General features: G+C 40.6%; 1 protein-coding gene across 3 annotated transcripts in view; it reads left to right on the top strand.

Annotated features, from left to right (window-relative positions):
- The window catches only part of FBXW7 (F-box and WD repeat domain containing 7), a 173,593-nt gene that overhangs the window by 130,526 nt on the left and 15,853 nt on the right, over positions 1 to 27,214 (top strand). For 2 of the 3 annotated variants that reach the window (XR_011697900.1, XM_071556097.1), the window contains exons 3-5: positions 12,556 to 12,638; positions 15,642 to 15,783; positions 22,922 to 23,056. Coding sequence is in view for 2 of the 3 variants with exons in the window: in XM_071556097.1 (XP_071412198.1) it covers positions 12,556 to 12,638; positions 15,642 to 15,783; positions 22,922 to 23,056 (360 nt within the window). In the remaining variant the exon portion in view is untranslated. Of the gene's footprint in view, positions 1 to 9,877; positions 10,147 to 12,555; positions 12,639 to 15,641; positions 15,784 to 22,921; positions 23,057 to 27,214 lie in introns of those variants that run through there. The other variant, XM_071556099.1, reaches the window with a different exon arrangement.

Here is a 27,214-nt window from a genome sequence, read left to right as displayed (position 1 = left end):
GGTGTTCCCGTGGATGAAAAGCTGGATGTGAGCCAACAGTGTGCACTCACAGCCCAAAAAAACAACTGCATCCTGGGTTGCATCAAAAGAAGTGTGGCCAGTGGGTCAAAGGAGGTGATTCTGCCCTTGTGAGACCCCCAGCTGCAGTACTATGTTCAGGTCTGAGGTCCTCAGCACAAGAAAGAGGTGGATCTGTTGGAGCAAGTTCCAGGGGAGGGCTGTGCAGATCATCACAGTGCCAAAGCAGCTCTCCCACGAAGACTGAGCGAGCTGGTTGTTCAGCCTGGAGATGAGAAGGTCCTGGGGATACCTCATGGTGGCCTTTCAGTTCCTAAAGGAAGCTTGTAAAAAAAGAAACAGAGTGCCTTTTTATACAGGCAGATAGTGACAGGACAAGGGGGAAGAGTTTTATCTGAGAGAGGGGAGAATTAGTTTAGATGTTAGGAAGAAATTCTTTACCCAAAGGGTAGGGAGTCACTGCAACAGGTTGCCCAGAGAAGCTGGGGATGTCCCATCCCTGAAATTGTTCAGGACCAGGTTGGATGGGGCCCTGAGCAACCTGATCTTATGGGGCCATCCCTATCTGTGGCATGGGGGTTAGAACTAGATGATCCTGAAGGTCCCTTCCAACCCAGGCCTTTATATGATTCCATGCCTTTGTGTCCTGCAGTCCAGATACCCCCTGCCTTGTTGATGCTTCGACCCTGTACAGAAAAATGCTTCCCCTAAATTCCAGGGGATGGGAAAGGAAAGGAGTTATAAGGTGAGACAATTAGTTCTGTTAGACTCGGATGATGTGAAGACGCAGGGGAGGAAACTACTGGGGAATACTGGGCCAGGAGATTGATACAGCGAACAAAGAGTATGGAGAACCTTGGGGCTGGTGATTACAGAGAAATGAGAGTGAGGAAAAGATGGGGAGAGCCCAAGAGATTCATACACCTTCAACAGAACAAGCCCTTCTCCAAAGCTGAGTTTCGAGGGTCCTGTACTTCTGTTACCAGCAACTGCTCTCAAATTTACTGGCATGTGATGCTTCATATTCCTCTAGTACTTTTGTCCCAAGGGTGGCAGTCTGCTGTATTCGTCACTGCTGGTTACCCACAGTGGTGGGGCATCCCATGGGGGCTCAGGCTGTTCCATGTCACTGGCATGCCAGAGAGTCAGTGCATTGCCAGATGATGGGGTGCTTCCCTTGATGTTACAAAATGGACACCAGGGTGCCATGCCTAAAACATTCCAAAGTTTGCCTTTGCAAACTTGATGCATGTGCACAAGTGGGGAGCAGTGTATCATAAATTAGAACCTGAGACTTTTTTTCCACAGAATCTGTGTCTTATTTAGTATGTACCATGCACAGGGCTGTCTTGGTAAGTGGCTTTTTAGGAGTAAAACCATCTTATTCCTGTCATTTCACATTCCTTTGAATGCGTGGTTTTGCAGCCTTTATACCCTCTCCAGGTAAGACAGGTAGGAAAAGTGATTTGACATTTTTAATAGTTTTTCTTTAAGTTCTTCTTAAATCCTTCTGGTATAATCTGTGATTCCAGGAATTCTTCTGTCTGTAGCCTAAAGGCTCACCACTAACTCCTTATCATTCTCACATAGCAAAAATGAGGGACAGAAGCTATTTTGTAAATAAATTTCCATAGATTATGCCAGATAAATAAGCACTTCTGAAAATTAAAATTAAGCTATCTACAAAGGAAAATTAAAAAAAAAAAACAACCGAGAAAACAGGCAGTAGAAGCAGTGCTCTATTTGTATGCAGTGCAAAGGATAGACATTTTGGAAAGCCTTCCAAGTCCAAACAGACATTTCTTTTTCTGTACAAAGGTGATTTCCCCACATGCTTTTATTTGAATGAAAACAGTTTGAGCATGGGTGTTCAAAGGCAGAAATGCATGCTTCTCCAATTTGGAAACATTCTTGTCAACATAAACAAAACCAGCTCTGCTCTCTGGTTGAAATATTGAAAAAAGGAACTGATCCCTATTAGGGTAATGTTTTGGGGGTTTTTGTATTGTGGTTGTCACCTCTTGATCAGCAAGAAGGGCTTGTGCTTTGTGTGCCAAACAACAGTCTCCAGTGCATCGTTTTCTAACTTTATAGACTGAATCACATGCAGAACCTGAAATTACTATGACAGGAACATCAGATGAAGTTATTAAAAATGGAGCCCAGGCAGGGACTGCTATCTTCATACTGTCCCAGCTGAATAACCTGTGCCCAGGTGGTGCCTGCTGCTGTTGTGGCAGCCCCGGCCCTTGGCTTCTGTGTAAGGATATCTGGGAGGGGAGTGGGCCCAGGGAGAGATAGGGGTGGGATGCACAGTGCCAGCACGGCAGCCAGCGGGGAGTGGGGCTGTTCTGTGCGGCCTCTGGGGTCTGTGCAGTAAGTACCATGCAAGGTCGTCTCTTTGGGAAAGTCAGGAATGTACTTCAGTCTCTGAAGCAACTGCTGCTATGGCTCAGAAGCACAGCCCAATTCAATGTGAACTTGAGTGATTAGCACAGCTATTACTGCATCTATACATAGAATTCATCTTACAATATATTAAGTTTAATGATATAATAAATAGATTACAGTTAACTTTAATAGGAGCACAATGAATGGAGATGCAGTTCTTATGAAGATCTGCTGCCATTAGTGAATGTTTTGCAAGATACATTATATGTAATATCTTCTTCTTCCTTAAAAAAATGAATACTTTAACAATCCTGTGTAGAAACAGAACACAAAAAAAGCAACTCAACATGTTCCTGTTGCATGGAAAGCAGTCAAGTACATGAAAGTGCAGATTCCATTATCAACCTCAATTCTTCTTCTTATAAGAATGCTCTATGAAAAATGTTTATTATCTGATAATATTGCTAGTTTTAAAACAAACCATGCAATGTTTCTATGTAAGAAACTTACATGTGGTTACTGTCACAGGGAATTAAAAGCAACATGACGCTTACCTCCTCTGATATTTTCTTTTCCTTTATCTTTAACAAAAAAAAGCTTTGGAAAGAAAAATGTTTGGGGTTTGTTTGGTTTGGTTTGGTTTGGGGTTTTTTTTTCAGTGAAATAACATACAGTTCTAATGAGACAAGATCCCTGGAGTTATAAAATGGCATGTTTAAGGAAGGTAGACATTATACCCCCTGCCTGTGGTTCAGTTTGTTGTGCTTGTTTTATGGTAAATCTTGAGTGTCCATTTCCATTTGTCAAAGACTAAAGTATATTTTCCAATGCAAATAAGTTGTTCTGGTAATAATAAAGTCCTCTGGATTGGGAGGACAAAGCCTAAACCCCCATTTCTTTCCTTTTCACCTAAGGCTGTAGTTTGGCAAGTGTTCGAGGTAGCTCTTCTAGGGGCTTGGGGAGGTTAAAAAGGAGAGACCAAGCTGCACCTCTTGCTATGCTGGCACAGGTGTGTGGCTGTGCAGGGAAGGAGATGGGCAATCTGACCTGGCTGAAAAATAGCACAGCAAAAAGGTGTCATGAAGTCAGTTGCCACCGTGACTGACCACAGAGTCATACAATGAAGGCTGGGGTGGCACACCTGAGAAGGTGATGCAAGAATAGAAATGAATGGCCGAGGGCACCCATGAGACTACAGGTTTGCTTTTTTGCCTTCTTTTTTTGCTTTTCTTCCCAGTGGCTGTGTTGGCTTAAATGCATATCAAACTATAGCTGAGAGTGATGCCTCAAGGTGTAAATAATAGGCTTATGCTCTCTGCGTGGGACACTTGGGTCACAGTTCCTCATACCTTTTTCTCAGTGGTGTAGCTGGCTCAAGGAATCTGGGCCCTGCCTGTGAATTGCTCATTTGCTTCTGCTGGCTCAGTTGTTTGTGGAGGAATGGTGGAAAATTAAACCAGAAACTAGTTCTAAAGAAGAAAAAAGAAAACCTCAAGGGTAAAAACTTAAGACCATCTTTCCTTACTGTGCATCAGTTAATAAATCTGGTTAACAGAGTATTTCTACAAGTGTTTGTTCCTGAAATAAGGGCAAGAGCGATTTGGGAACAGGAATGAGCAGGTGACACTGGGACATCTTTACGCTGGTGTTGCCACCAAGAAACAGTGCACGGAACTGTTCCCTTCATAAATGGGCGTATGACAGCTTTGGCTGCACTCCTTTAAAACAGCCTAAGCAGTGAAGCATATGTTGCAAGTTCTGTGCCCAGCTACAGGAACCAACAAAGAGAACAGGATGTGTGACCTTCAGAGGGGAGTTCTGCTCTGCTGGAGAATCGTTGATGCCATATTACATTAAGCCTGTCTTGAAATCTCCCTGCTTTTAAAACATAAATTGAAGTTTATTATAAATATCCAGTGCTGAAGTGTGTTATGTATGCTTCATGTTTAAATCCTTTTCAAAGCTATTTCTTGCAGCCATTAACTAGCACACCTTTTGAATTCCATCACAATGTGTTCAGAACTCCGTATTTTTAAGGCAAATGTTAAAAGAAAGTGGTTTATGGGAACTCTTGGCTACACATATATACCTTTAAAATGGTATTTATAATCAAAATTCATACTATTCTAATAAGATCAGGATTTATAAATAAATACTAATCTGATTTTTCAGTTGCTACTGATGCCATTTCCTTTTCTGCAAAACCAAACCTGAAGTCTTTTTACAATCTCGTTTGACTACAGTACCTCACTTGGCATGGAAATCAAGGATAATCATGTGTGGGGAATTTAATTTTGAAAACAGTCTTCAAAATGCTTTGCCAGGAAATATTATACAGTCAGTAAACAGTTCAGTATTACCTATCATACTTTGTAATACGTATTCTCCATTCCATTTAAATAAGCTTTGGAAGACTTCATGCAACTTACCGCGGTGCCTCTGTATGTCCTTCCTCTCATAACAGAGTTCCTATTGTTTATACTACTTCATCCCAAACCTCATGTTCACCTATACTACAGAAACACGTCACTTAGTAAGCTATTGATCAGTGCACATTGCAATGTCCAGGATTCCTTGTGCTACACTTGAACTACATAAGATCATAAGCATAAATTTCTCCCTGTGTGTGGAGGCAAACATGCTGGAATGGACCTTTCTAGCCTGCTGCAGGCATTATAAGTAAATCGAGCAGAAATTCCTCTATCTAAACTGCTTCCAGGGAGCCAAGTTGCTCTTGTTCTTACCTCGTAGTTGGAATGTAGCAGCTGTTGGTCACAAACTGGTGCACTTAAATTCATTTCTTCAAGTCTGTTCTGCTGCATCAATACTAATGGTATATTCTACAGAAACAGATGGTTAAATCTGTGTGATAAGGTGCATCATACATTGTACCCTTGCACTTTGTTATCCGTATACCAGTTTTCCTTAACTAGTCAGTGTCCTAAAATTTTGTCTTGCCCTGCCCACAGATCTGGAATTTACCCATAAAATAGTTCCAACTCAGCACCTAGAATGTACACTAATAAATCTCAAATTAGTAGCAGCCTTTGAGGCCACTGCCTAGCCCAAGCTGGACTGGGAGAAACCATGAGAACATGGGATTTCCAAGATCCCAGTGGGTCACTTGTTTAATTTCATAGTAGTTCAAAAAGAAAAAGATCTGACAATAATACAGTGCCCTTTTGTAGAGGAAAAGCCTTCCCTGAATTACTTTGGAACTTGTTTAACACTTGCTGTCGTATGGGATTTTGTTCTTTTTTTCTGAGACCTTATACATATTGGACTCTCTAGCATGTGCCTTTCTCATTGACTGAATGGGAACTTAGGCTTTAAAATGTAGGTGTGCTAAGCTAAGCTCTAGTTAAATGTCTAAAGCAGATGGCAGAAGTACCTCTCTGTGGGGCCAGATTCTTGCCTGAATGGGAGCATTTGGCAAATTAAATGAAGTATGTAGTTGGATGAATAGGTCGAATGTAGAAGACAAAGTGCTGGCTGCTGCAGCTGCCCAAACTAGATTACCAAGCAGAAGGGGAGTGTTTAAAACCTAAGTGGATCCAAATTTGAGAAAGGGAAAAACAACTAAGCGTGACCGTTCTTCCTGGTCATCTTTGCTGGGTCCAGGGTAAATCTTGCGCTGCTGGGGACTTGGCCCCACCCAATTGGGATGTTTGGTTTCCTGGATAGAAAAAAAATATGCAATCCTATCAGACAACACATAAAAATCCTTCTGAAGTATTTCTAAAGGAGCCAGTCGGCTAAATGTGCAGAGTACACAGAATCCCTTCTGGCACTGTCTTGAGTGATGCATTTACCAATATTAATGGAGATACCAAACCATATTGCTCCACAGTCCCCCCTGCACACATTATGCTTCTAACACACATATGTGTATGTGAAATGCCAATTATGGTTTTTGCATTCCATAGTTTAAGTACCAGTGTTTTTCCAAAATGCTGACTTGGCCATTACCACAGCCAGACCATCCTATGGTCTCTCCACTCAAAAATGTTTCTTCAACTAAAAAAAACAAGAAAAATGTTTTTCTTTGGTCTGTTGCACTGTAATCTCTGTTCTTCTGGGGATTATATAGCTCTGCGGGTGATTTCTGTAATTCATGCTAGTCTTTCATTAGAAGTAATAGACGGTCTTAATTACAGCATGCCACATGACAAACTGGTAAAGGTGCTAGAAATGTTGCCAACAGGAAAAGAATTGGATGCTGTGAATTTTTTTAATTAAGAGTTGGCAGTACTGACAGGAAATAAGATTGGACTTGTGTCCACTGAAAGCTATGTAGTTTCGGTGTAGAAATTTTTCTAAATGTCATGAATTGTACGCTGCTTGTGGTTTTAAGAACTTGAAAAATTATCTTCAGCTTAAACAAAATAAGACCAACTTTTGAAGTTGAATATATACCAAATAGGGAAAGAAATATGGAAACTTTTGATTTTTCTCATATCATTGCTTTATAAACTGTAGTCTTCCTCAACATACCTTAATTTGTGATAAACATTTACTTTATACCACAAAGTATTCTTAGAGCATATTGTGTTACTGCAGTAAATACTGTTTTAAATGTCTGTAGAGATGTAAATGAATGCATCATCTTTGCTACTTGCTGTCAGGCTCTCAAAGTATCTGCCGGGTTGGGATCTTATTCCTCCACCCTTGTAATTTCCCAGCAGGTGCGGAGTGAAGCTGTGTGATCTGCAGTGCAGCTCGGTCTCCAGGGTTGGGCAGTTCCACACTACTTTTGCAAAGCTTTAATTAATTTATTACAAGGGAGAGTGTGGTGCATGCATGACACTAAATTTTTCTGAGGGTTCTCAAAGTCAAGGGAGAGAGAAAAAGTCCTTTCTAGATGGGAATTTAGAGTAGGAGTCTAACAGTAGGTGCCCACGGCCTCTGGTGGAGCATGTTCCTTTACATCAACCAGAGAGAGCCCAAGCTGTTGTTAGGCATGAGGGAAGAGCAGACACTCAGCTAAAGTAATCTTGCAGCTACCCAGGCACTATCAAACTTAATTTTAGGTAGAGAGAATATTTCTTTGTAGAGAATCAGAAGTGGGACCACTATAGAGAGAAATTCTAAATAAGTGACAGCCAGGGCCATATCCATGTGCAATTTTGGTTTTTTTTTGCTCTGAGAAAGGCAGACTGCTAAATGGAAGATGGTCACTGTTCAAATGTCAAAATCTGTCTGTGCTGTTATCTAAAATTCAGAAAAATCCCAAATATTTTGTGCAGAATAGATACCTGACATACCAAGTTTTTTACCACTAGCAAATGATTGCTGGGGTTATTACATGGGTCCTGACTGTGGCAAAGAGATTAGCAGTTAAGTCAGTGGTTTTTTACCATGAGAGAATATCTGCCAATCATTATCAAAGGAGAAGTAATCTGCAATAGTAGTACTCCAAAAGAGAGGAAAATAGTAATTTCTAATTATTATTCAACTCATTGACTGCTTAATTCCAAAGCACATTTTGTTCAAAAGATAAATCTAGCCATGCTGTCAGATTACACTTGCCTTTGGGCTGGGAGAGAGGCTGATCCCTGAGGATTTCCTGCCAGTCCCTGCTGTGACGCTGGAGGAAAAGTAGCTGTCCAGTGCACTCTCTGATGGGAGAAGGGGCAAGCATCATAGGGTGTTATGCATGCACATGCATAAAGTACTTCTAAATCCCCACAGCAATAATGTTCAAATTCTTTCTTACTCTGATGATGTGGGTATTAATTTGCTTCCTGTGATTGTTTAATGTGTATATGCAGCCTATGGGGGTTTTTTCCTTTCCCTTTGCATCTGATGTGCCAGCAAAGGAAGACAGTAATAGTCTCCCGGGATATGTACAGCTCTGTTCATATCTGAGGTACGAAGTCAACTCAGGACCATTTTGTTCTCATAAAATATACAGCACTGCAGTTTAATGGATAATGGCATAAATGCCAAGATTTGATGGGCAGAACCATTTTCACTGGGAGATGAAAAAGACTATGAGGACTCAGTGCTGGATGAGATATACATAAAACCATACAGAAGCAGAATCTTGTGTGCTATGGAGGTAGTGATTTTGCTTTATCTAAGTGTGCTAACAAGCCACACTTGGCTATTACAAAGTAATAATACATATGAGGTTTTTTTTAAAGTACTAATGAGGAAGCTAATGGGTTTTACAGAAGGTACTTCCACTCCTTTACATGTGTATTCTATAGAAGTAGAACTTTTTCTGTACTGATTTGGGTGATAAAGAAAAAGGTGGTTTCCCCTCAGGTCAGTAGGAACTGACTACGTTTGCTCCTGTTTGAGTGCATCGGTCTGGAGGGCTGCTGAGCATCTCCAGTTTCACAGCACCTGGGGATAATTACAGGAGAATGCTGGGGCTTCAGATCATATTCAGGGGTATTCTCTGCTCTGAACTTGGGCAGAAAACTTTGCAAGAGGGGGAGGAAAAAAGTCAACAAGGAAAAATTGCTGAAGCTGAAGACTGTAAGTTGTCTGTATGGAAATTAAAATACAAGCTACTGTGCTGGTTTTAGGTATCTGTCTGAGAGCCCAGCCGTATGTCAGGAACTTCGGTGCCCGTGAGTCGAACAGTAAGGATGAATTGGACAGATTTGTTCATGTGTACAGAGTAGGAAATGACCAAAAAAGGAGCGTTCTTTAGCAAGGAATTACCAAGGGCTTTCCTTTTGCTTTCACTGAAATATAGGTGAGAACCCGAGCTAAGATGGCTTGGTGCCGCCCAAGGGCTGTCTCGTACAGGAGCGGGGCGCGTGTGCGCGCCCGGGCTGTTCCAGGTGCGCGGGGAAGGCTCCTTCCTGCCTCCCTGCTGGGGAAACCCCGGCCCCGCTCCTGCCTTTGGCAGCTCCGCCGCGGCTCTGCTGTGAATTAGTATTTTAATGAATATTACATAATTCTTGGATTCGGGTCTTTCAACTCCTAAATCTTCAAACCCCGTTTATTCTATTGTTTAGCCAATAGAGGGTATTTCAGCATATTTCTCTCTGTCAAAACTGTAGTGCATTTCAAATTATTCTAAAATTACCCGCACTTTTGAGGGACTAATTTGCGTCTGTCCGCGGAATGCAGTCATGGACGAGTCCAGCCAGGCCCGCCGAGGGCGACAGTATAATTATAATTAGTGGAAATGAGCTTATTTTGCTCCCGCTTGAAAAACCGTGTAGCGTGTGGCACTAGGGGAAGAGAGCGAGGGCTGGGGGGCAGCCCCTGCCTCGGCGGAGGTGCGGGGGGAGGAAAGGGGGAAATAGCCCCAACCTACTCAGCGCTGCTTTTTAAAAATTGTTTGGTTTTTTTTTAATTTTCGCCGTGTGCCCGGCGCGGGGGCGGATTCCCGGCGGCGGGGCCGCGGGTGCCTCCCGGCCGCGCATCCCGCAGTGCCGCGCCGCCGCTGCGGAGGCGGGCGGGGAGGGAGGGACGGGGCGGGCGCGGGGGGCGGGCGGAGGCGGTGGCGGGCAGGGGCGGCCGGGCTGCGCGCAGGCAGGGCAGGGCAGGGCCGGGCCGGGGCGAGCCGGGCCGAGCCAGCAGCGCCGCCGCCGCCGCCGCCCGCCGTGCCCGAGCATGTCGGCGCGGGAGGCGGTGACCTACCTGCCGGAGAAGGGGCTGTATTGCCAGCGCCTGCCCGGCCGCCGGGGCCGCGGGGCGCCGCCGCCGCCGCGCAAGGGGAAGCGCCCCGACACCATGGGCTTCTACGGCACCCTCAAAATGATCTTCTACAAAGTGAGTGGCCGCCCCGCACGGGCGCTTGGCCGCGGAGGGCGGGGGGCCGCGGTGCCCGGCGGGGCGCGGGCGGGGACGTGCCGGCGGGGCTGCCGCCCGGCCGCGATGCGGGAGCGCTGCCGCGGAGCGCTGCCAGCGCTGGGCGGCGATGCGGAATGCAGCTGGCTGCCCCCTCGTTTGTTTTTGATTATTATTATCGTGGTGGGGTTTACATATACTGCCATCTCGGTTATTTCGGTAAATTAATGTTGTCTGAAGGAGTTATGCTTTCCTAGCGACAGATTATAAATGTTTAGAGGACTGTTTGCTCGACGGTTTCTGTTTTTTGGTTGCACAGAGACCTTGCTGGTGTCTGAATCTTGTCACTAGACCTCTCTGCTCTAGGGAAAGTTTTATCTTCTTCATATGGTAAACGGCATTTTTGACCGTGTATTTACTTAGCACCTTTTGAGATGCTAAAAGACTGTGTGGTGGACCCCAGGTGAAAGTTGCCCAAAATACCCGAAAACGAAAACGCAACCAAAAGAAACAGGTGAAATCATTATCAGGCAACCTAATGTATATTGCTTTCTTTGCTAGTGCAAAAGAGTAAATCACCAGAGCTGATTATTCCATTGCAGCCTTCCTACTTTTTAAGGTGTGCTTTTGGAAAACTGCATCTCTGTCTTATGAGAAGCAGAAAGGGAATATGATAGTGATAACCTCTCAGAAAAGCAAGCTGGAAATAAAAATTTTCCTCGAACAAAAAAAATCCTTTCTGAAAAGTCTATTATCAAATACTGAAATTTGTGCTGAAACATCTTATCTATACTTCCTGTGATTTTGCTGGCTCACTCATGTAGCACAGAGATAAGAGATGGTATCCATTATTTTTCAGTGATGCTTACAACTGGTTTTCTTGGGGGAAGTATGAGGGGCTGCTCCTCCCGGGGCATGGGGAAGCAGCGAGGGTGAGCTTGGTGGTTCGCCAGCATGCAGGGCGGTGCTGGCTGAATACTTGTGTGGTGAAATGCTGTGGAGTGTCCCATGTGAGGCATGGGCAAGAAAACACAGCTACAAGGCAAGCTCTTCTGCCTGCGTTGTAACTGTACCGTAAAAATGAGACTAGGTAACCTTAGTTAGCTTTCTTTTTTAATCACTAATGCAGCAGAAAACAAGCTCTTCGGTGACTGTTTTTTAGTAAAGTCATAAAGGTATTTTAAAAGGTTAAAAACCAAAATCACAAAAACCCCATATGGACGATAAGCTTTAGAGGGGTTTGGGTGGTTTTTTTAATGTCGGTAGACTGATACAGGAAATGGTTAAATAACTGTTATAATATAATGTTAAAAAGATCAAATCAGTTGTGTGAGAAAGAGGGCAACTTTTAAACTGAATCTTAGACATGAAATTTTGAAAAAAGGAAGCAAATGGTTATACTAAAGTCTGAATTGTAATACAAGTAGTTTATGTATTTTGCAGCCCACAGTTCTAAACAGCACTAAACATTCAGCTGGCTTAACTGCTTTGGTGTATCACATATTAAAAAAAAAAAAAGAAAACCAACAAAACCCCAGAAGTTGCATTTGGCATACATATGTCTCATTGAGTCCAAAAGCCTGTGGTTAAAGATTACCCAAATATGTAGAAAGTAATCTTTATTTGTCTGCCTGGATAAATATGGCTTTCACTGGTTTCCATCTCCTTGGTAATTTTTGCAGTCTGGCTTCCCCTTTTAGCAGCTGCCCTGCTCATTATTTGGTTTTGATCATATCTAATTGCGGGTGACATTCAAGACTGGGGTGTAGCATTTTTCATCCTTACCCTTCCTGGAAAAATACTGGCTAATCTGTCAGTCAATTTTACTGCAGTTTTATAAATTTTTTCAATGTACAACTTTAAAATAAAAGGATGGACAAAAGAAAAGATACTGGTTTTTATTTATTTATTTTCTAGCCCCCCAAATAAATGTAGTTTATAATCCAGACAGGCTCCCTAGAATTTAACCATTTCCATGAGAGACTTAGCAATGAACCTGAACACAAAGAATCAAGGGTTTTGGTTTAGTTCTTTCCCTCCTCTCCCAGGAGAACAGAAAGAGAACCGTTTAGTAAATAAACTAACACAGTTCTGCACACTTCTTCACATTTGAAATTTGGAAATTAGAAGAATCTAATTACAATAGATTCTGGACCCTAAAACAACAATAATATATACATGCATCCTTGAGCATATGTATCAAATATTGCTGAAGCTAGAAACTAAAATGTTACTTTAAATCATTTTGTGTCAACTTTGTTAAAATCTGATATTAAATTAAAGCATATTAAAGTAGGAGGTAAAAATGTGTTAATTTTGCAGAAGTACACATAAGTAAGGCTGGTCATGTAACTAAATCCATGTTGTTACTCTTTTTCCCTCACCTTGCAGATGAAGAGAAAGTTGGACCATGGCTCCGAGGTCCGTTCTTTCTCTCTGGGAAAGAAACCCTGCAAAGTCTCAGAATACACAAGGTAATTAAATGCAATAACAGATCACTGGATCCTGATTCCTGCATATATCCTGTCTTTCCAATTGCTGAGCCTGATTAATTAAGCTCCTCTTAATGCTAAAGCACTGTAAAGCAAAAAGAGGTGGTATCAGCATTTGTATATTGGTTTGCTAATTTAAGTTACGTGAACTGGAGATGAGTTTTAATGAAGTAGCCAGACTTGCATTTCTTTAGTTGAGGTTTGTGTTTCATTCTAAATATAGCATGCCCATTTACTTAGAGACTTTCTGAGGGGTGAAGCATTCCTGGAAATAAAATCAATCAGATTCTTAAAAAGGGACATAATGATAAACCCCAAGACTATTACAAACTGTAATCAAATGTATCACTTTGCTATGGTAACAGGAATGAGAGAATGGAAATCTATGTAGGCAGAGCAGACCATCTGATCTGAACAGGAACACATGCGTACTTGTTACCCGCTTACAGGTTCTAGGCAGCTTCCTTGCTACTCCTGAGTGGCACCAAATGGCACAAATACCTGCTGCCGTTCTAGTCAGGTGCTTTGTGGGGCAAAGCACCCAGAACCGTGAGCAGCAGTGATGGAGCTGGGTGCTGGATGCACACCTTACAACTGCCTTCTTACTGTGTAGTTGCCATAACAATTGTGCTTGGATGTCACACTGCTTCCCATTCTGTTGGAATTTACACTGTTTTAGATTTTTTCTCCTGTGCTAAGCATCATCCCTCCCAAAACCATTGTGTTTGCCTCCCAAGGCTGTCTAGAAATGGTACTGTTTTTGAACATGCTTTAATGGTGTTCAGTCACTGATGGCTCTTTCAAAAGTAATTTATATTTTATTTCTCTTCCTTTAAGAGGTTTATCAGGTGATGAGTGAAAAGTTATGCAACAGGTCACAGGATTGCTTTGCAGAGGTGTAAATGCTGTAGTAAAGGAGATGGTGAGTTTTTGCTGAGGCACATGTTACAGCTTCCACATCCCCCCAAGTCTTAAGGCGGTATTTTCTCCCAGGTTCTAGGGTGGTCTAAAGGAAGAACTCTCTTGTTGGCCTCCATTTCTTCAGGTGGCACACCATTCTCTGCACTTCCAGATGAGTAAGCAGTTCAGCAACAAAGAAAGTGCACTTCTTTGTCAAGTGCAGAGGAACTGCTGGGCTTATCCAGCTCCCACAGAAACCTGACTGATTGTTTCAAGGGAATGTTTCAGGAAAAATAAAGCATGAGCAAGTGTCTTGAGATACATTCTCAGGTCAAAGGAAAGAGGCTTTTAGGTTCTGGTTTGAATAAATGTTTTTGACTGAAAACCAGTTTACAGCAGAAGAAAGTAAAGCTTAACTGTTTTACTGGACAAGCTCAAGGCTGCATATTGCTCTGAACCAATGAAAGCTAATTTCAAGATCCTTACTTTGGACCTTGAATGATAGGCCTTGTGCTGTATCTCTGCAGGTGATGAGAATGAGTAAGTAGTAAAACTACATTTTATTTTAAAAGTACTTTTAACTGACACTGCTTGGATTTTGAGTCATTATTGGCATAAAAGAATCCCTAGATAACATCTGATCCTCTCTCTCTTAACTCTTTGTTTTTATTTTATCTGAATAGTATTTAAGCAAATGATGCCGTTCTTGTGCCTGCTTGTTTCTGTTTTCCCTAGTATCAGGCACTCTAAAATGGAACAGTCCCAGTGAACTGCGTTTGCATAAAACAGGTAAAGGCAGTAAACAAATGCCATTAGGAGGATCCGTCATCTCTGAAGCAGTACTGTTATACCAGCTTCTGTTTCTGTTATTACTTAGCAAAATTAACAGTTAAAAATAAGCCTGCTCAAACCAATCTTTACTTTTCTTGACCAGTTTGGGTAAATGTTAGGACATGCTCTGATTGTCCTTCAGAACAAGGAAGAGTAGAGTGAAATATTTGTAGAGCATAATGAGGTAAATATTAAAATGAACTTGCCTTGCATCATTTAAGCTATTCCTGTAGCCACTGAAAAATCAGTAAAACCTCTAAACTCATACCTACTAAAAAGCTGGATTTATCCTATGCAAAAGCAAAGGGGGGGTTGGAGTTTTACACTGTATTTGAAATTTTCACACTTATGCAAATACTACCAGGGTTTTGTATTGCCTGCTGGGGAATACAACTTTGATATTCTGTGAACGAAGTACTTTACATTATGTGAAAAAAATCCCAACCAACCAAAAACCCCAAAAAACCTCCACCCCAAAAAACCCCAAACCAGAAAACACAGTCAGCTGTATTTCTTTAGATTCCCACAATAGTAGCTTAATCCCAGCTCTTTTAAAAGCTCCATCTCATATGAATGAACTGGTTTTTAACATGTCAGAGTGAAAAAGTCAAACTGTAATTCAGAGAGCACCTTTGGTTTTCCCTTTTCACCTCACCCCCCTCCCCTTTAATTCCTGTGTCATTTATCAACACGCAAACCTTAAAAGGCTGTATAGAGTATTTCAAAGCCCAGTTCCAGACCACTGAGCCACTAGAACTGCTTAATGTTACTACTTTTTTGTCAACAAAATATATTAAGAGCTAAAAATAGATACATTTTTTCCTTTCTGTTTGAGGATGAAGCAGCACTAGTACATTTCACACACAGGTGAGACTGAGCTCTGGCTTCCTCTATCCCCAAGCAAAAGCATAAAAGTGGAGTCCAGAAGGAAAGGAATGTGTAAACCTGCATCTTTATAGACAACCTGATGGGCAATTAACGGAGTGGTAATTTTTCAGCTTGGAAAGGTGTTCCCCATTTCTCCCCAAGCTGGAGGATTAGCACTGCAGTGGTAGAAGGAGGTGGATTTTTTCAAGTGAGGGACTAACCTCTTGAATGACCAGCAGCACAATTTTTCATCTTAGTGCTTTTGCATGAAGCTTAAGAGTTGAAGTAATAGTTGCAAATCATGTATTAGATTTTTTGTTCTGCTATAGACTTCTGAATTTCCCTAAATGTTTTTTATCTGACTGTCACTTTTTATTTGTGTCGTAGTACTACGGGGTTGGTGCCATGTTCCGCCACACCTACCACCTTTGGGGACCTGAGGGCAGCCAATGGGCAGGGGCAGCAGCGCCGCCGCATCACGTCTGTGCAGCCACCATCCGGCCTTCAGGAATGGCTGAAAATGTTCCAGGTAACCAGTGCTTGGAGAAACAGACTCCTGAAGCAGCCTACCTCCGTGGGTTAAGTAGGAGATTGCTTCAGTAGGGTCAGCCCTCCTTATACATCCAGAATGCCTCTGCCATTGATTTTGTGCTCTGTTGCAGAAGCAAATGGTCATCAACTTTAAGGAATTGCTGTTCCCTCTTTCAGCAAGTTACTGTAGAGACTGATAAAAAAATAACAGCTTTTGCTGGTTTCTTAATAAAATAACCCTTCCTGTTTAGTGCTTTCACATTTTCTGCCAAGTCCGTCAACGTGTAATGGCTACATCCATGGCCTCAAGCTAACTTGAGACATTTTCACTTGAGATAGTAAGCTTTAGTGCACAGTTTGCTTCAGTGCAGATCTAGCACTAAATTTGTCATAGATCTGTTGCCTTCTAAGAATAGAAAGAAAAGTTTATCAAAAATAGATTAAAAGGAAACTCAGTGTGTGTTTTTACTGATCTTTGTGTACTGAAATTGTCAGCCAATGCATGTGTACACAGTCAAAGGGAAGGAGAGAAAAGGTTTTCTGTATCTTTTCCACCACCTTCAGCAATGCCTAATATGGACTGCTTGCATGGGGCAAAACTGAAATCTGCCTGGACACCAGTCTGGGAGCACCTAAGCCAATTTTGTGTATGTTAATACAAACACAGTTTGGGGCAGGCCTCTGCTCCTGTTCCACAGCCTGTACCATGAAGATCTCTACTCTACATTTTGCTCTGTATTTTTAAGAAGCAGGGATGAGTCCTAGTCATTGATTTGAAAAATGGAAATATTATGTCTTCCTATCTTGATTAAAAAACTATTAGTTCTAAAAACATTTCCAAAGGACTAAATAACAAATACAGTCAGTGCTTCAATTACTATAACAGGCAAAGATAGAAGAGCAATATACAGTAGCTAGCATACAATTTTGCAGGCAGAAGCCTGCTTTTGGCTTGATTCATGCTGCCACATAATACCATTGATCTCAATCACTGTCAGTTCTGAACATTAAAATAATAATGTAGAACCTCTTTCCTCTTTATTTTTACGCATTTATGATCTGCTTAAACCAGTGGAAGTTTGAAATTAAGATTCTCGTACACATCATTCAGTTTCTTAAAAATATTGACATTTAATTACTATGGTGTATCTTTTTTGAGACTGTTCATAGAATAATGTCTTTTTAACCCCTAAGAATGATATTTGAATGGTACTTTGCATATATGGTAATGTAACACTACATTGTATTTTAACATTTTGTAATGTTAAAACGCTTGTACTAACAAAAGCTATTTTGTTATCAACAATGTACAACATGTATTTTCACATAAGATTGATAGTTATTGATAGTTGCATATTTTTTTAAAAAAGATTATGAAAGGCTGCAATGTTTGAGAGAGCTGCAGATAGTAAAAGCAATGCTATAAGCTGTTTCATCAGGATAAAGGAAAGTTGTCTGGAAAAATGTTGTGTATGTAGAGAAATGTACAGTTTGTAATGTAGAGAACGTGCTTTACTAAATATAAAATTAGATACTTCAACTTTTCAGGATACTTAGTTGCAGTACTGAATGCTGATTTATACTTTTGAAAGTGGAGGAGGCCTCTCTCCCCTAACTGGAGATCACTGAGTAGCACTTATTGATCACGTCTTGTCACAGGCAGTTTTTATTGTATTCACAAAAGGAAGTCCCTTATTTTAGAATCGAGACCTTTCAGTCACGTAGCTCTGTCTCAGTGTTACATCTGCTTGCTTCCTCATTTTCTATGTGCTTATTTTTCGCATGAGTTTCATGAAGGGGGCGAGTCTGAAACAGCCAAATGATAAAAACACATTCGTAGGGGAGCGAGCTCTGCCCAAAGGGCAGGATTCAATGGCACATGCAGGATCATTCTTGCAATACAAAGTTTTTCCTGTGGACATAAAGGGATGAGAGAGCTTTCTTCATGTGCTGTATACTCACTAGGCTTGCCTAATAGCACTCATATCTTATATGAAAAATATATTTCTAGTTAATTTTAAAGCTAGATATCCAGGGGCCTGTAAGGTGGACATATGTACTGTTTCAAGATAGAACTGTGATTTGGCTTAGAAGCTGGCGTGACCAGTGATTATCAGTTGAGGACTCCCACCTGTATTTGGCCTTCAGTCCTTCTGTGTTATGTTTTCAGATAAAGGCAAGACCACTCTGCAAATATTAAGAAAACTTAAGATGGTCTATAAAGTTTTCCTAAAAATCCATTTTTTACATGTTCTTCCTGCTGTTACGTTTTATAGTTGATCTAAGCCTTTTATTTCGAAAGTAACAAAATCGTGCAGAAGGGAGAAACAGTTGTGTAGTTGTACTTGCCCTTAAAAAATAAAGATGTATATTGATTTTGAGGAAGTCTGGAAAGAAAAACTAAAAAGCATTTTAATAGATTCAGACCATTTACTTTCTTAAAGGCCTATTTTTTTTCTGGTTTGCAGTGGCTCTTGGTTTCAGGTCTTTTTAAAATTCACTATAAGAGGTTTTAAAACTCAGTGCCCAAATGTATCTTTACAAAATTTTTTCTTTTACAACAAGTTTTATTTTTAAGTCACCAAATTGCTTGCCATAAGGAAAAAAAATCAAGTGGATGCTAAGTTCAGTCAGAGATGTTATTGCTTTAAAAATTGCTAAGCTCTCTCTTTCTCTCATCATTCTTCCTACTTCACATGTTTAGGGTACTTTATTTAAGTAATGTGCAAAAAAATTGCATTTTCATGGGATATTGATGCTGAAAAGTTGTTCCATACATGCTAATATAGGCAATCACTTTGAATAACTAGTGAATGCAAGTGTTTTACCTAAAATTGGAAGTGTTTTTTTCACAGCAATTTAGATAGTGTCAAAATGCTTTTGCCATTTCTGGCTGGCAAGAACACTGCTCCTTTTTTTTTTTTGTTTACATAAATAGTTGGCTAAGCCATGTAAATTCAAATTACTTACCATTCTCCATTTCTTACTCTTCCAAAGATGCTTGGGAATGAATAAATATACAACTGAGTAGTTGTGGTACAGGAGGTAAAGATTGTATCATACACAGCATTGCAGCACTTTCTGCTGGGTCTTGTGGTGAGACGAGGTCAAGGGTTTGGTGTTTTTCTCCACTGCACAGTCTGGGAGGGATCTGCCCTACAACTACCCACCCCCTTGGCTGTATCACCATTATTGGTTTGTTTCAGAGGAACAGTGCAGACTCACAGTAGGTCTCCTGACTGTCCCTGTCCTGCTTATTTCCCATGGGTTTGGCTCTCATGCAGTTTTGTTGCATACAAACTCAACTGGTTTCAGAAGAAACTCTTATATTATCCAAGCCCCAGCAGGGATGTAGGGTCTGAACCAGTCACAGCTCCTCTAGGCAGGTTCCACCCCATGTGCTGCAAATGTTCAGCCCAGGGGACCAGACTGGGGACTGGGACTCTGATGTGGGTTAATAAGGGACCTTGAGCACCAGCTGCTCCTGAATCCCTCAAACTGCTTGCTGCTGAAGATGATGTGTCTTTCAGTGCTGATGTGCTATTTCTGCCCAGACTGAGCTACCTTTGAGGTGAGGGTCAGCAGGGTTCTCAATAACCGATCCAAGAGGCAGACACAAGCAGGCTCCAAGAAGAGCCCTTTCTGCACATCTTCATAATGACAGACCTCTGCTAACAGAACTTAGTAATGGAGAACAGCACCCTTTGAAATAGATTGTCCTTAATATACCTATATACAGCAAAAGGATATAATTGCTACAGACTATAATTGTACAAATTGAAGGCAGCAGATGAGGTCTGAGCAATAGAAAAGTGTAGGTCATGCAAGAGTAGTGGTGCAGAAACAGATGATGATAAAAAGAGAGGTGGCCAGGTCAGACAGGATGGATGAGGTGGAAGTTGTAGAAGCAGCAAAAATGTTGTTTATATTGATTATAAGAAAGGGAAGACATTTACACATAATAGCAAAGGGGGAAAAGAAGGGATAGTTTTCAAGCAGGTAGTGCCATGGTTGCAGCAACTGCGTTACTGAATGAGAAAATGGTATGAACCAGCCAAAAGGCCTTGGCTGACAAATCAACACCTTCCCAAGGAAATGGGAAGAAAGAGGGGATATGTTTGTTTAGGAATCTGAATTAATTCAAAGGACAGTATCAGTATGCCCTGCGGGCTTCCCAATGGCTTTGTGAATAAATCCTGGAGTTACCTTTTCTAGGGGAACCCCTGCCCATAATAAAAGCTTTATTTTAATCTTACATTAAAATTAAACTTAAGTTTTGAAAACAAGGAAAGCCAATTAAGCAAAAGTATTTTAAAGATAAAATATATTCATTACAAGGTTCTTCAGTTTGAAAGGGAACCTGTTGGAAATCCAAGGTATCTGAACACTACACCACATGTCTCAGAAGTCTCTAGTCATCTACAATGTTTGAAAGCTTTGCAAACTGTTTGTCAGCAGTTCACTTCTTCTTTCTCTTCTGCAACATTTGTTCACTGTTGGTTCTCATCAAAGCCGAAAACTTACTCCTTACCCTCTCTGCCTAATGAGCAACGTGCAGTTTTTTTGCAAATGGATCAAGCTCCGGGGCCCAGAGGCAGAGTTTACCAGTCTTGCCTTCGTTAACGCACAGTTGTGTTCATCTGGCAAGGCTTCATCACAGTGTTCCATGTCAGATACTTCCCTCAGAGACCCCTTACCAACTGTGGCTGGAGGTTTGTTTTGCTCACGTGAAAGACTAAGGGGACAGTGTCCTTGAGACAACATTATGTAGCAGCTGATTGCTTAAAAAGAGCCTTAGGAAGCTGCCTATACCCATCTCCTAATTATGAATGGACAGGTAAAAGATAGTGCTGCTTTTAGTCATTAGCATCTTTTGATGCTCCCATTCTTGAATCTTTTCCCTTTTCTGTTCAGATTTGTATTATGTTTTAAAAAACAAATAAGTGTAAGAGAGTGTCAGATTAATATAGTGTACAGTGACATTATTAATGAATAACATGTTGGTAACTGGTAGCAACCTTTGCCACAGCAGCAGACAATGCTTTTTAGGTGCAGTTGTTCTAATTTTATAAAGGTAGCTGCTCATAAATGAAAAAGTACACTGACCTTGGAAATTTATATTATAAGAAAGTAGCACAGGTATTACTTTTCCTCTTTTTAGTTCTCCTAAATTCAAACACAGCTGACAGATGAGATTAAAGACTGCAAACGTTTGTGCCTAACGCCAGCCTAAGCTCTGGGTTAATGAAACAAACAGCAGTGGGAAAGTTGGTGAGATAAACAGTTCTTTAGTGCATGATTTATGGAGAACTGCTATGTGATGCAAATGTTTCTATTGAAAGAAATTTATAATAAAAGCTGTTTACAACAGCACTGCTGCAATTTCAGCTGAGCCATTCTTGTTTCCCTCTAGTATTCTGAGGTATTGGATATGAGACATGGGGATCCTCATCTCCCATGGTGATACTCTACATACACACAGGTGGATGGGGAGGATCTTTTGCCAGCTTTAGACCATTTTCTCTGTTGCCAGCAGTGTGTGGAAAGACTAAGGTCAAGAACTTTCTCTCCCTCCTCCATTAGGGTAGGCTGTGCAGTGTCAGCCACGCATGTGGTAGAGTGAGAGCATGGCCTTGGGGTGAGTGCTGTACTTGGGCTGCCCCACAGCACTCTGGCAGGGGCTCACCCCTAAACTCGGCACCTCAGAGCCACCCCGCTGCCCCGATGGAGTGGAGGCATCTGCAAGTGCCCCGGGCGTTGTTTGGGTAACAGATACTTTTATTGACATTTCAAGTACTTTGGTGTTTTAATTAGGGAGAAATGAAGCAACATGATGATCTTTCTACATTGAGTTAAGCTGGGTATTTATCTGCTTTGCATTCACTTTCAGAAATTCCACCTTCCTCTTCACTTGCCTCATTTTTCTGCAGAAACTGCACAGTATACAAACATTGTAGTATTGTGGAGCCTGAAGTGAATTGGCAGAGTCAAATCCAGAGAACAGAAATTTAGAGCATGGGTAATAATGGTCCTGAGATACATGGCAGATTAATACAGAAATCTTAATTGTAAGGTATCTTCCCTTTTTTTTTTTTAATTTCAGCTAGCCTCTTACCATAACTGTAATATCATTTGTATGTGGTAATTTACTTGTAAGTGTCACTCCAGAAGACATTTCAGATTATGGATGTGAATCTGCTCTCAAAAACTGTGATGTCTCATTTTCTCTCTAAAGCTTTATTTGTGCTCTAATTCTGTTGCTAAATCAGTTAGCAGTAGCTGTTGTTTTTTTCCTGTAGAAAGTATTTTTTTTTTAAATTGTTTTCACATAACAAATCAAAACTCTTTCATGAGCTCAGATCAGTTTAAGACATGCTTTTTGGATGCGCAGTATATTAAGTTCCTATTTTTTTTCCTACAAATGATGCTCCTAATCTGCTGTTCTCTCAATTGAGTGCCTTATTAAAATCTTCAAATTTTATGGTGCCCATTAGTAAAAATGTGAAGTAAGAAAATTGCCAATCAAAAGTCCCTGTTTATTCAAGTGTAAATTGATACTTACAAAATATGTGTTGGTTTATAGCCAGGATTCTGAAATTACAACATTGTCACTTAGGGACAGACTGTAGTAATAAGCAGGCAGTAAGCTAATGTATTTTTAGAGAAAGTTTTTTACTTCCTTTTCCCTCATTTCAAGATTTGGGTCTGCCAGAGGAAAAGTTAAAAGTTACTATCTCACTTGCATGCACAATGGAGGCACAGGGAGCATATTTGGTTGCAACCCCTTCGTTGTCTGTAATGCGTGTGTAGATTTCATCAGCTTAAAAAGAAGCTTAATTAATTTAATTATTATTACTAAATATTATTATCTATTTAATTGCCAATCTGTATGTGCGTGTATAACAAATCCATTCTTAGCTTATGAATCAGTGTAGTAATTTTGAATATTTTGTGTTGATTAACTCCTCATTTTTGTATCATTACCATGAGCATTTATCTCTTGGCTTTTTATGTGCTGGTATATAGGTCGATGGGGAAACTTAATTTGCCTTATTGGCAAAGCAATGGCACTTACTGGTATAAATCAAACTAGTGTGTTAAACTAAGCTTACTGTTTCTTTCTTCTGTCCTTGCAGAGCTGGAGTGGACCAGAGAAGTTACTTGCTTTAGATGAACTCATTGATAGTTGTGAACCAACACAAGTAAAACATATGATGCAAGTGATCGAGCCCCAGTTTCAAAGAGACTTCATTTCCTTGCTCCCAAAAGAGGTGAGAAATACAGGTTAATACTGGATTATGCAGTGCACTGGTTGTCATCTTTAAAAACTTGGTGGTAACTTTGCCAGCATATTGATGTAAACTGATGTTGGAGGTTCACGATTTGGTATGCTGCCATCATATGGCTACTGTAACTTCAGGTATACGTACCTTGCCATGTCTCCTGATAGGCATTTAGGTACCTGGAAATACAGATGACCCCTTTAAACAAAATCCCAGTAGGTTTAAAAGTATCTCTGTATCTTAAGTGGACCAATTGTGCTTTTCTTTTTTTGAGAACTAATTCTGTTAGGGCAACACACACAAAAACTTCCTTTGGAGGTAAGACCTCTGTGCACATTATTCTGTAAGTGTAAGCATTATTTTTTAATCCTTTAAGTGCTGGAGTTTTTCTTAATGTTGTCTTTGAATTTATTTTAAACAAACGGAGTCCTAAAATCTCTACTAAATAAACCAAACATAAACCCAGAAAAGCACTTACTAAGGATAAAGCCAAACTGTGATTAAGTAGACATGTTACAGTAAATCCTTTACTGCAAATCAGATCATGTTGTATCAGATTAAAGAGAAAGTAAGATTTAGATTTCAGAATGTGTAACTAAATGCTGACCACAGAAGAGTAATTCATGATCTCCTCAGAACTAGAACATGAGGGTGGATATGAAGGAGTATAAACTCAGTTTGCTGCAGTTATTAAATAGATGTAACTTAGGTTAATTTAGAAATAGTACTTCTGACCTTGATTGATATTAGCTACTTGGAAGCATTTATTTGGAGCAGGGAAGAAGTCTTATTTTCTTTTTGCCATATCTACCGTATGTTGGGTTTTCTGTATGAAAATTTTCATGTGGGCTTAAGTCTTTGCAAGTCTTAGTCACTAACATTATACAAAGCAAGTTTTTTTAAGATATTCTGGTGCTGGTGCTAGTATTTGGTTGCTGTGTTTTACATGGTCTTACTACCTGAAGACTGGTTTATATCTCTATTCCTTGACATACTTTTATGTTTATCCTTTCTGAATACTTAGGTGTACAAGACCCTTTTTTCCATTTTTGTACTGTCATATCTTCACAAGTCAGGAAGTGTCACAGCCTTCCCTTGCTGGGTGGCATTTGTAAAGGTTGGAATCAATTTATGCAATTATATTAACTTAGTACACAAGACATGAGATTAGTATTTACAGAAGCACTTTCTGGGGCAGCCTTCTTTGGGAATGGAAAGGACACTGGGGGAGCAGAAGAGGTCAGTAGGACCTCTGCATGGTTGACATGTTGCCCAAAGCAGCCTTAGCAGAGGTCAAGCAAGACAGAAAGACTTTGTATTTTGAGGAGACAGAAGATACTTTGCCACTTTCTGCATCTAGTGATAACAGTAACTCACAGATCAGTTCTCTTTGCGATTTTGTGGCAATACTATTTCAAGTACAACCAGTGATCTAGTTACACTGTAACTAAAGGTCATGTTATTATTTCATTTTTTGCCATTTTTTCAGGAAAGAGATACACTATTTAGCAATAAAATTTTCTTTCTCACTTAGGTTTCTTGACTCCATTGTAAAGTACTTATGTTTAATTTGTTTATTTTTAGTGGGTTTCTTGCCTGTTGAAACCAGAATGTTGTAAGTGTTTCATGGCAGGCTGACACTTCACCAGCGAAGCTGGTTAAATAATGATTGCTTCCTAACCCTGAGTCACTGTCACCAAAATTAACTGGGTTAAAAAAAACTGTCATGCTGGCTGCACCATCTCCTGTCCTTTTCCTTGGCCCAGATCTCCCAATCAGTGCTGTCCTCAGCTATTTAACGCTGGCTGCGCTGGGGTGACGCACTGAGCCATGGGGGCACGAACAAGTCGTTAGGGTCAGTAGTTCCATGAAGAGGCTTCCCTGCCGGATCCAGCATCCTGCGAGAACACGCTCCCGTGGGCTGTCGCTGCACATTAACATCTGTGGTTACCCCCAGTGCTGTTGGATGCAATGCAGGGATTTTATTACTGAACCAGAACAAGAAGATGATTGTGGGCGGGAGGTCTTTGCTTCAAAACCATGTCCTGCAATGCAAAGACAGTAATGTAAGAACCAAATAATCAAGGAAGTGTTTGCTTTCCTCCCAAGGAAACATGCTGTCAAACAATCTGAAGTAAATACTCCTCTTTTCTTGCTGAGACTTTAGAAATAATTATTCAAATTACTTTTTTTGTGAAAATCAGGTCTAGAAACCAATTGATGAGGAGTTTTGATGAAATGAGCCATAGAAATTTAGTTGGTTCTGTGTGTGTGAGTGAAGGAAAAGGCAAGAGACTGTTGACTATTGGGTACTATTAACACTGCAACAGAGAGTAGACCCAAATCCAGTTCATAGGTCAGATCTTTGCTACCTGAAGTTTTCTTAAAACTAGGTCCGTGATTGTGACAAAGGCAAGTCATTGTTTATGTAGTACTAATCCTAAAGTCAGCTGTGGGCTGTGTTGACCATTGATGACTAGATAAATGTAGTCTAAAATAAATGTTACCAGATGTAACCTGGTTTTGAATCAGTTGGCTCACAGGTTTAATTAACACCCATCTTAGCAATCTTCCATATCTGTAGAGATAGGACAAATGATATTTAAACAAACTCTGCTGTCAGTTGAGGAACATCCAGCAAAAAATTGAAAGGGACTGTGTCCTGTTTGAATCTTGCCACATGCAAGACTATGTGATGGGTGTAAGAAAACAACACCTATTCAATAATTTTACATGCCAGGAATTAAAATGGAAGGTCTTAAAGGACAGGTACAGTTGTTGTTCCTGTAATAGACAGCCTTACACCAGATCCAAAATGCTGATTTCCTAAGCAGGGACAGAGGAAGATTCTTCAGGTTTATGGCCTGGGATGGCTAGAGGATATAATGCATTATTTAAGACACAGGTCCCTCAAATGTGGAGTCATGAATGCTCCCTGTGAGCTGCAGGTGATGGCTTGCAAGCAAGGTGTGTATGCAACCAAAGTGCAAACAGTTCTGACTTACTGAGTTTTTATTTCCTGCTCAGTTGCTGACTGGTGTAGATTACTAAAAGTAAATGTTTCTCACAAAATAAGTTCAAAAATCTGCTGAGGTCAACAGCCTATGGTTATGGCTTCCTTACTAAATTTCAGTCTATGTTGCTCTGAAGGGCAGGTTCTATTTATATATATCATAACTTCAGCTGAAAATTACATTCAAAACCCTAAACACAAAAAGATATGGCAAGCAGAAGTGAAAGTGGATGATATGATTTCCTTGACAGCTTCTGCATTTTATTAGTTACTGACAAAGACCCCACTGTTTCAGCATGTAAGTAGTTCTCTGCATCACTCTTTTCAATATTTTTCTTTCTGCAGAGTTTTTAGCTGTGGAAGGGACTTTCCTGCATCTTTCATTATTTTCCATGACTAGGGGGATGCACTGTTGCTGTACCTGGTAACCACACCCTTAGTGATAGCTGTCTTTGTGTCTTGGATTGTGCTTTGGATACTTCTGCTCTTTTTTAAGACTTCAGTACATCTGAAGAAACATGGGTAAATTTTGGAAGGTTTATTGTGTTCACGCTATGGCTTAGCCTTGCTAATAACCTTTAATTTTGTCATGTGGAAAAGTTCATCGTCTGTTTATTTTCACTGGGATTTCCCAGGTGGTTTTGGTAATGGATTGTACTAGAGTTACATACTTTGATCCTTCCAATCCCAGTCTGCAAAATTCCTGGTACCACCTCCTAGGAGTGTGTTTGTGTTCTCACCAGGAAACAAGTGATGCCCACACTGTGTTTCCCACCACTGCAGAGTGATTCTGAGCTCAGGTGCACATAGCATTTACTTGTTCTGTATTTGGGCTCTCTGAGTGATGTTATTCATCACAACGTACGTGCCTATTTGCTCATATAGGGAGTGCTGTACTTCCTAGTTCAACTCTCAGAGTAACTTCTGGTGTGCTTGTTAGCTAAAATAACATAGACATAATTACTTCAGTAATAATTCTACTAATTATTCACAATAACATGGATTACATTTTTTTAGAAAGTATAATGATTTCAGCTGACATCTACTTTCTTTCAAATACAAGAATCATTTTGTGATGTGGTCTGTATGGATTTAGTTACTTAAGATGATTGTTACATTTCCACATGCCCGCA

Source organism: Pithys albifrons, chromosome 5, assembly GCF_047495875.1.
Source record: "Pithys albifrons albifrons isolate INPA30051 chromosome 5, PitAlb_v1, whole genome shotgun sequence".
In the NCBI taxonomy this organism is placed as follows: Eukaryota; Metazoa; Chordata; class Aves; order Passeriformes; family Thamnophilidae; genus Pithys; species Pithys albifrons.
This window is presented reverse-complemented; position numbering and strand designations above follow the sequence as displayed.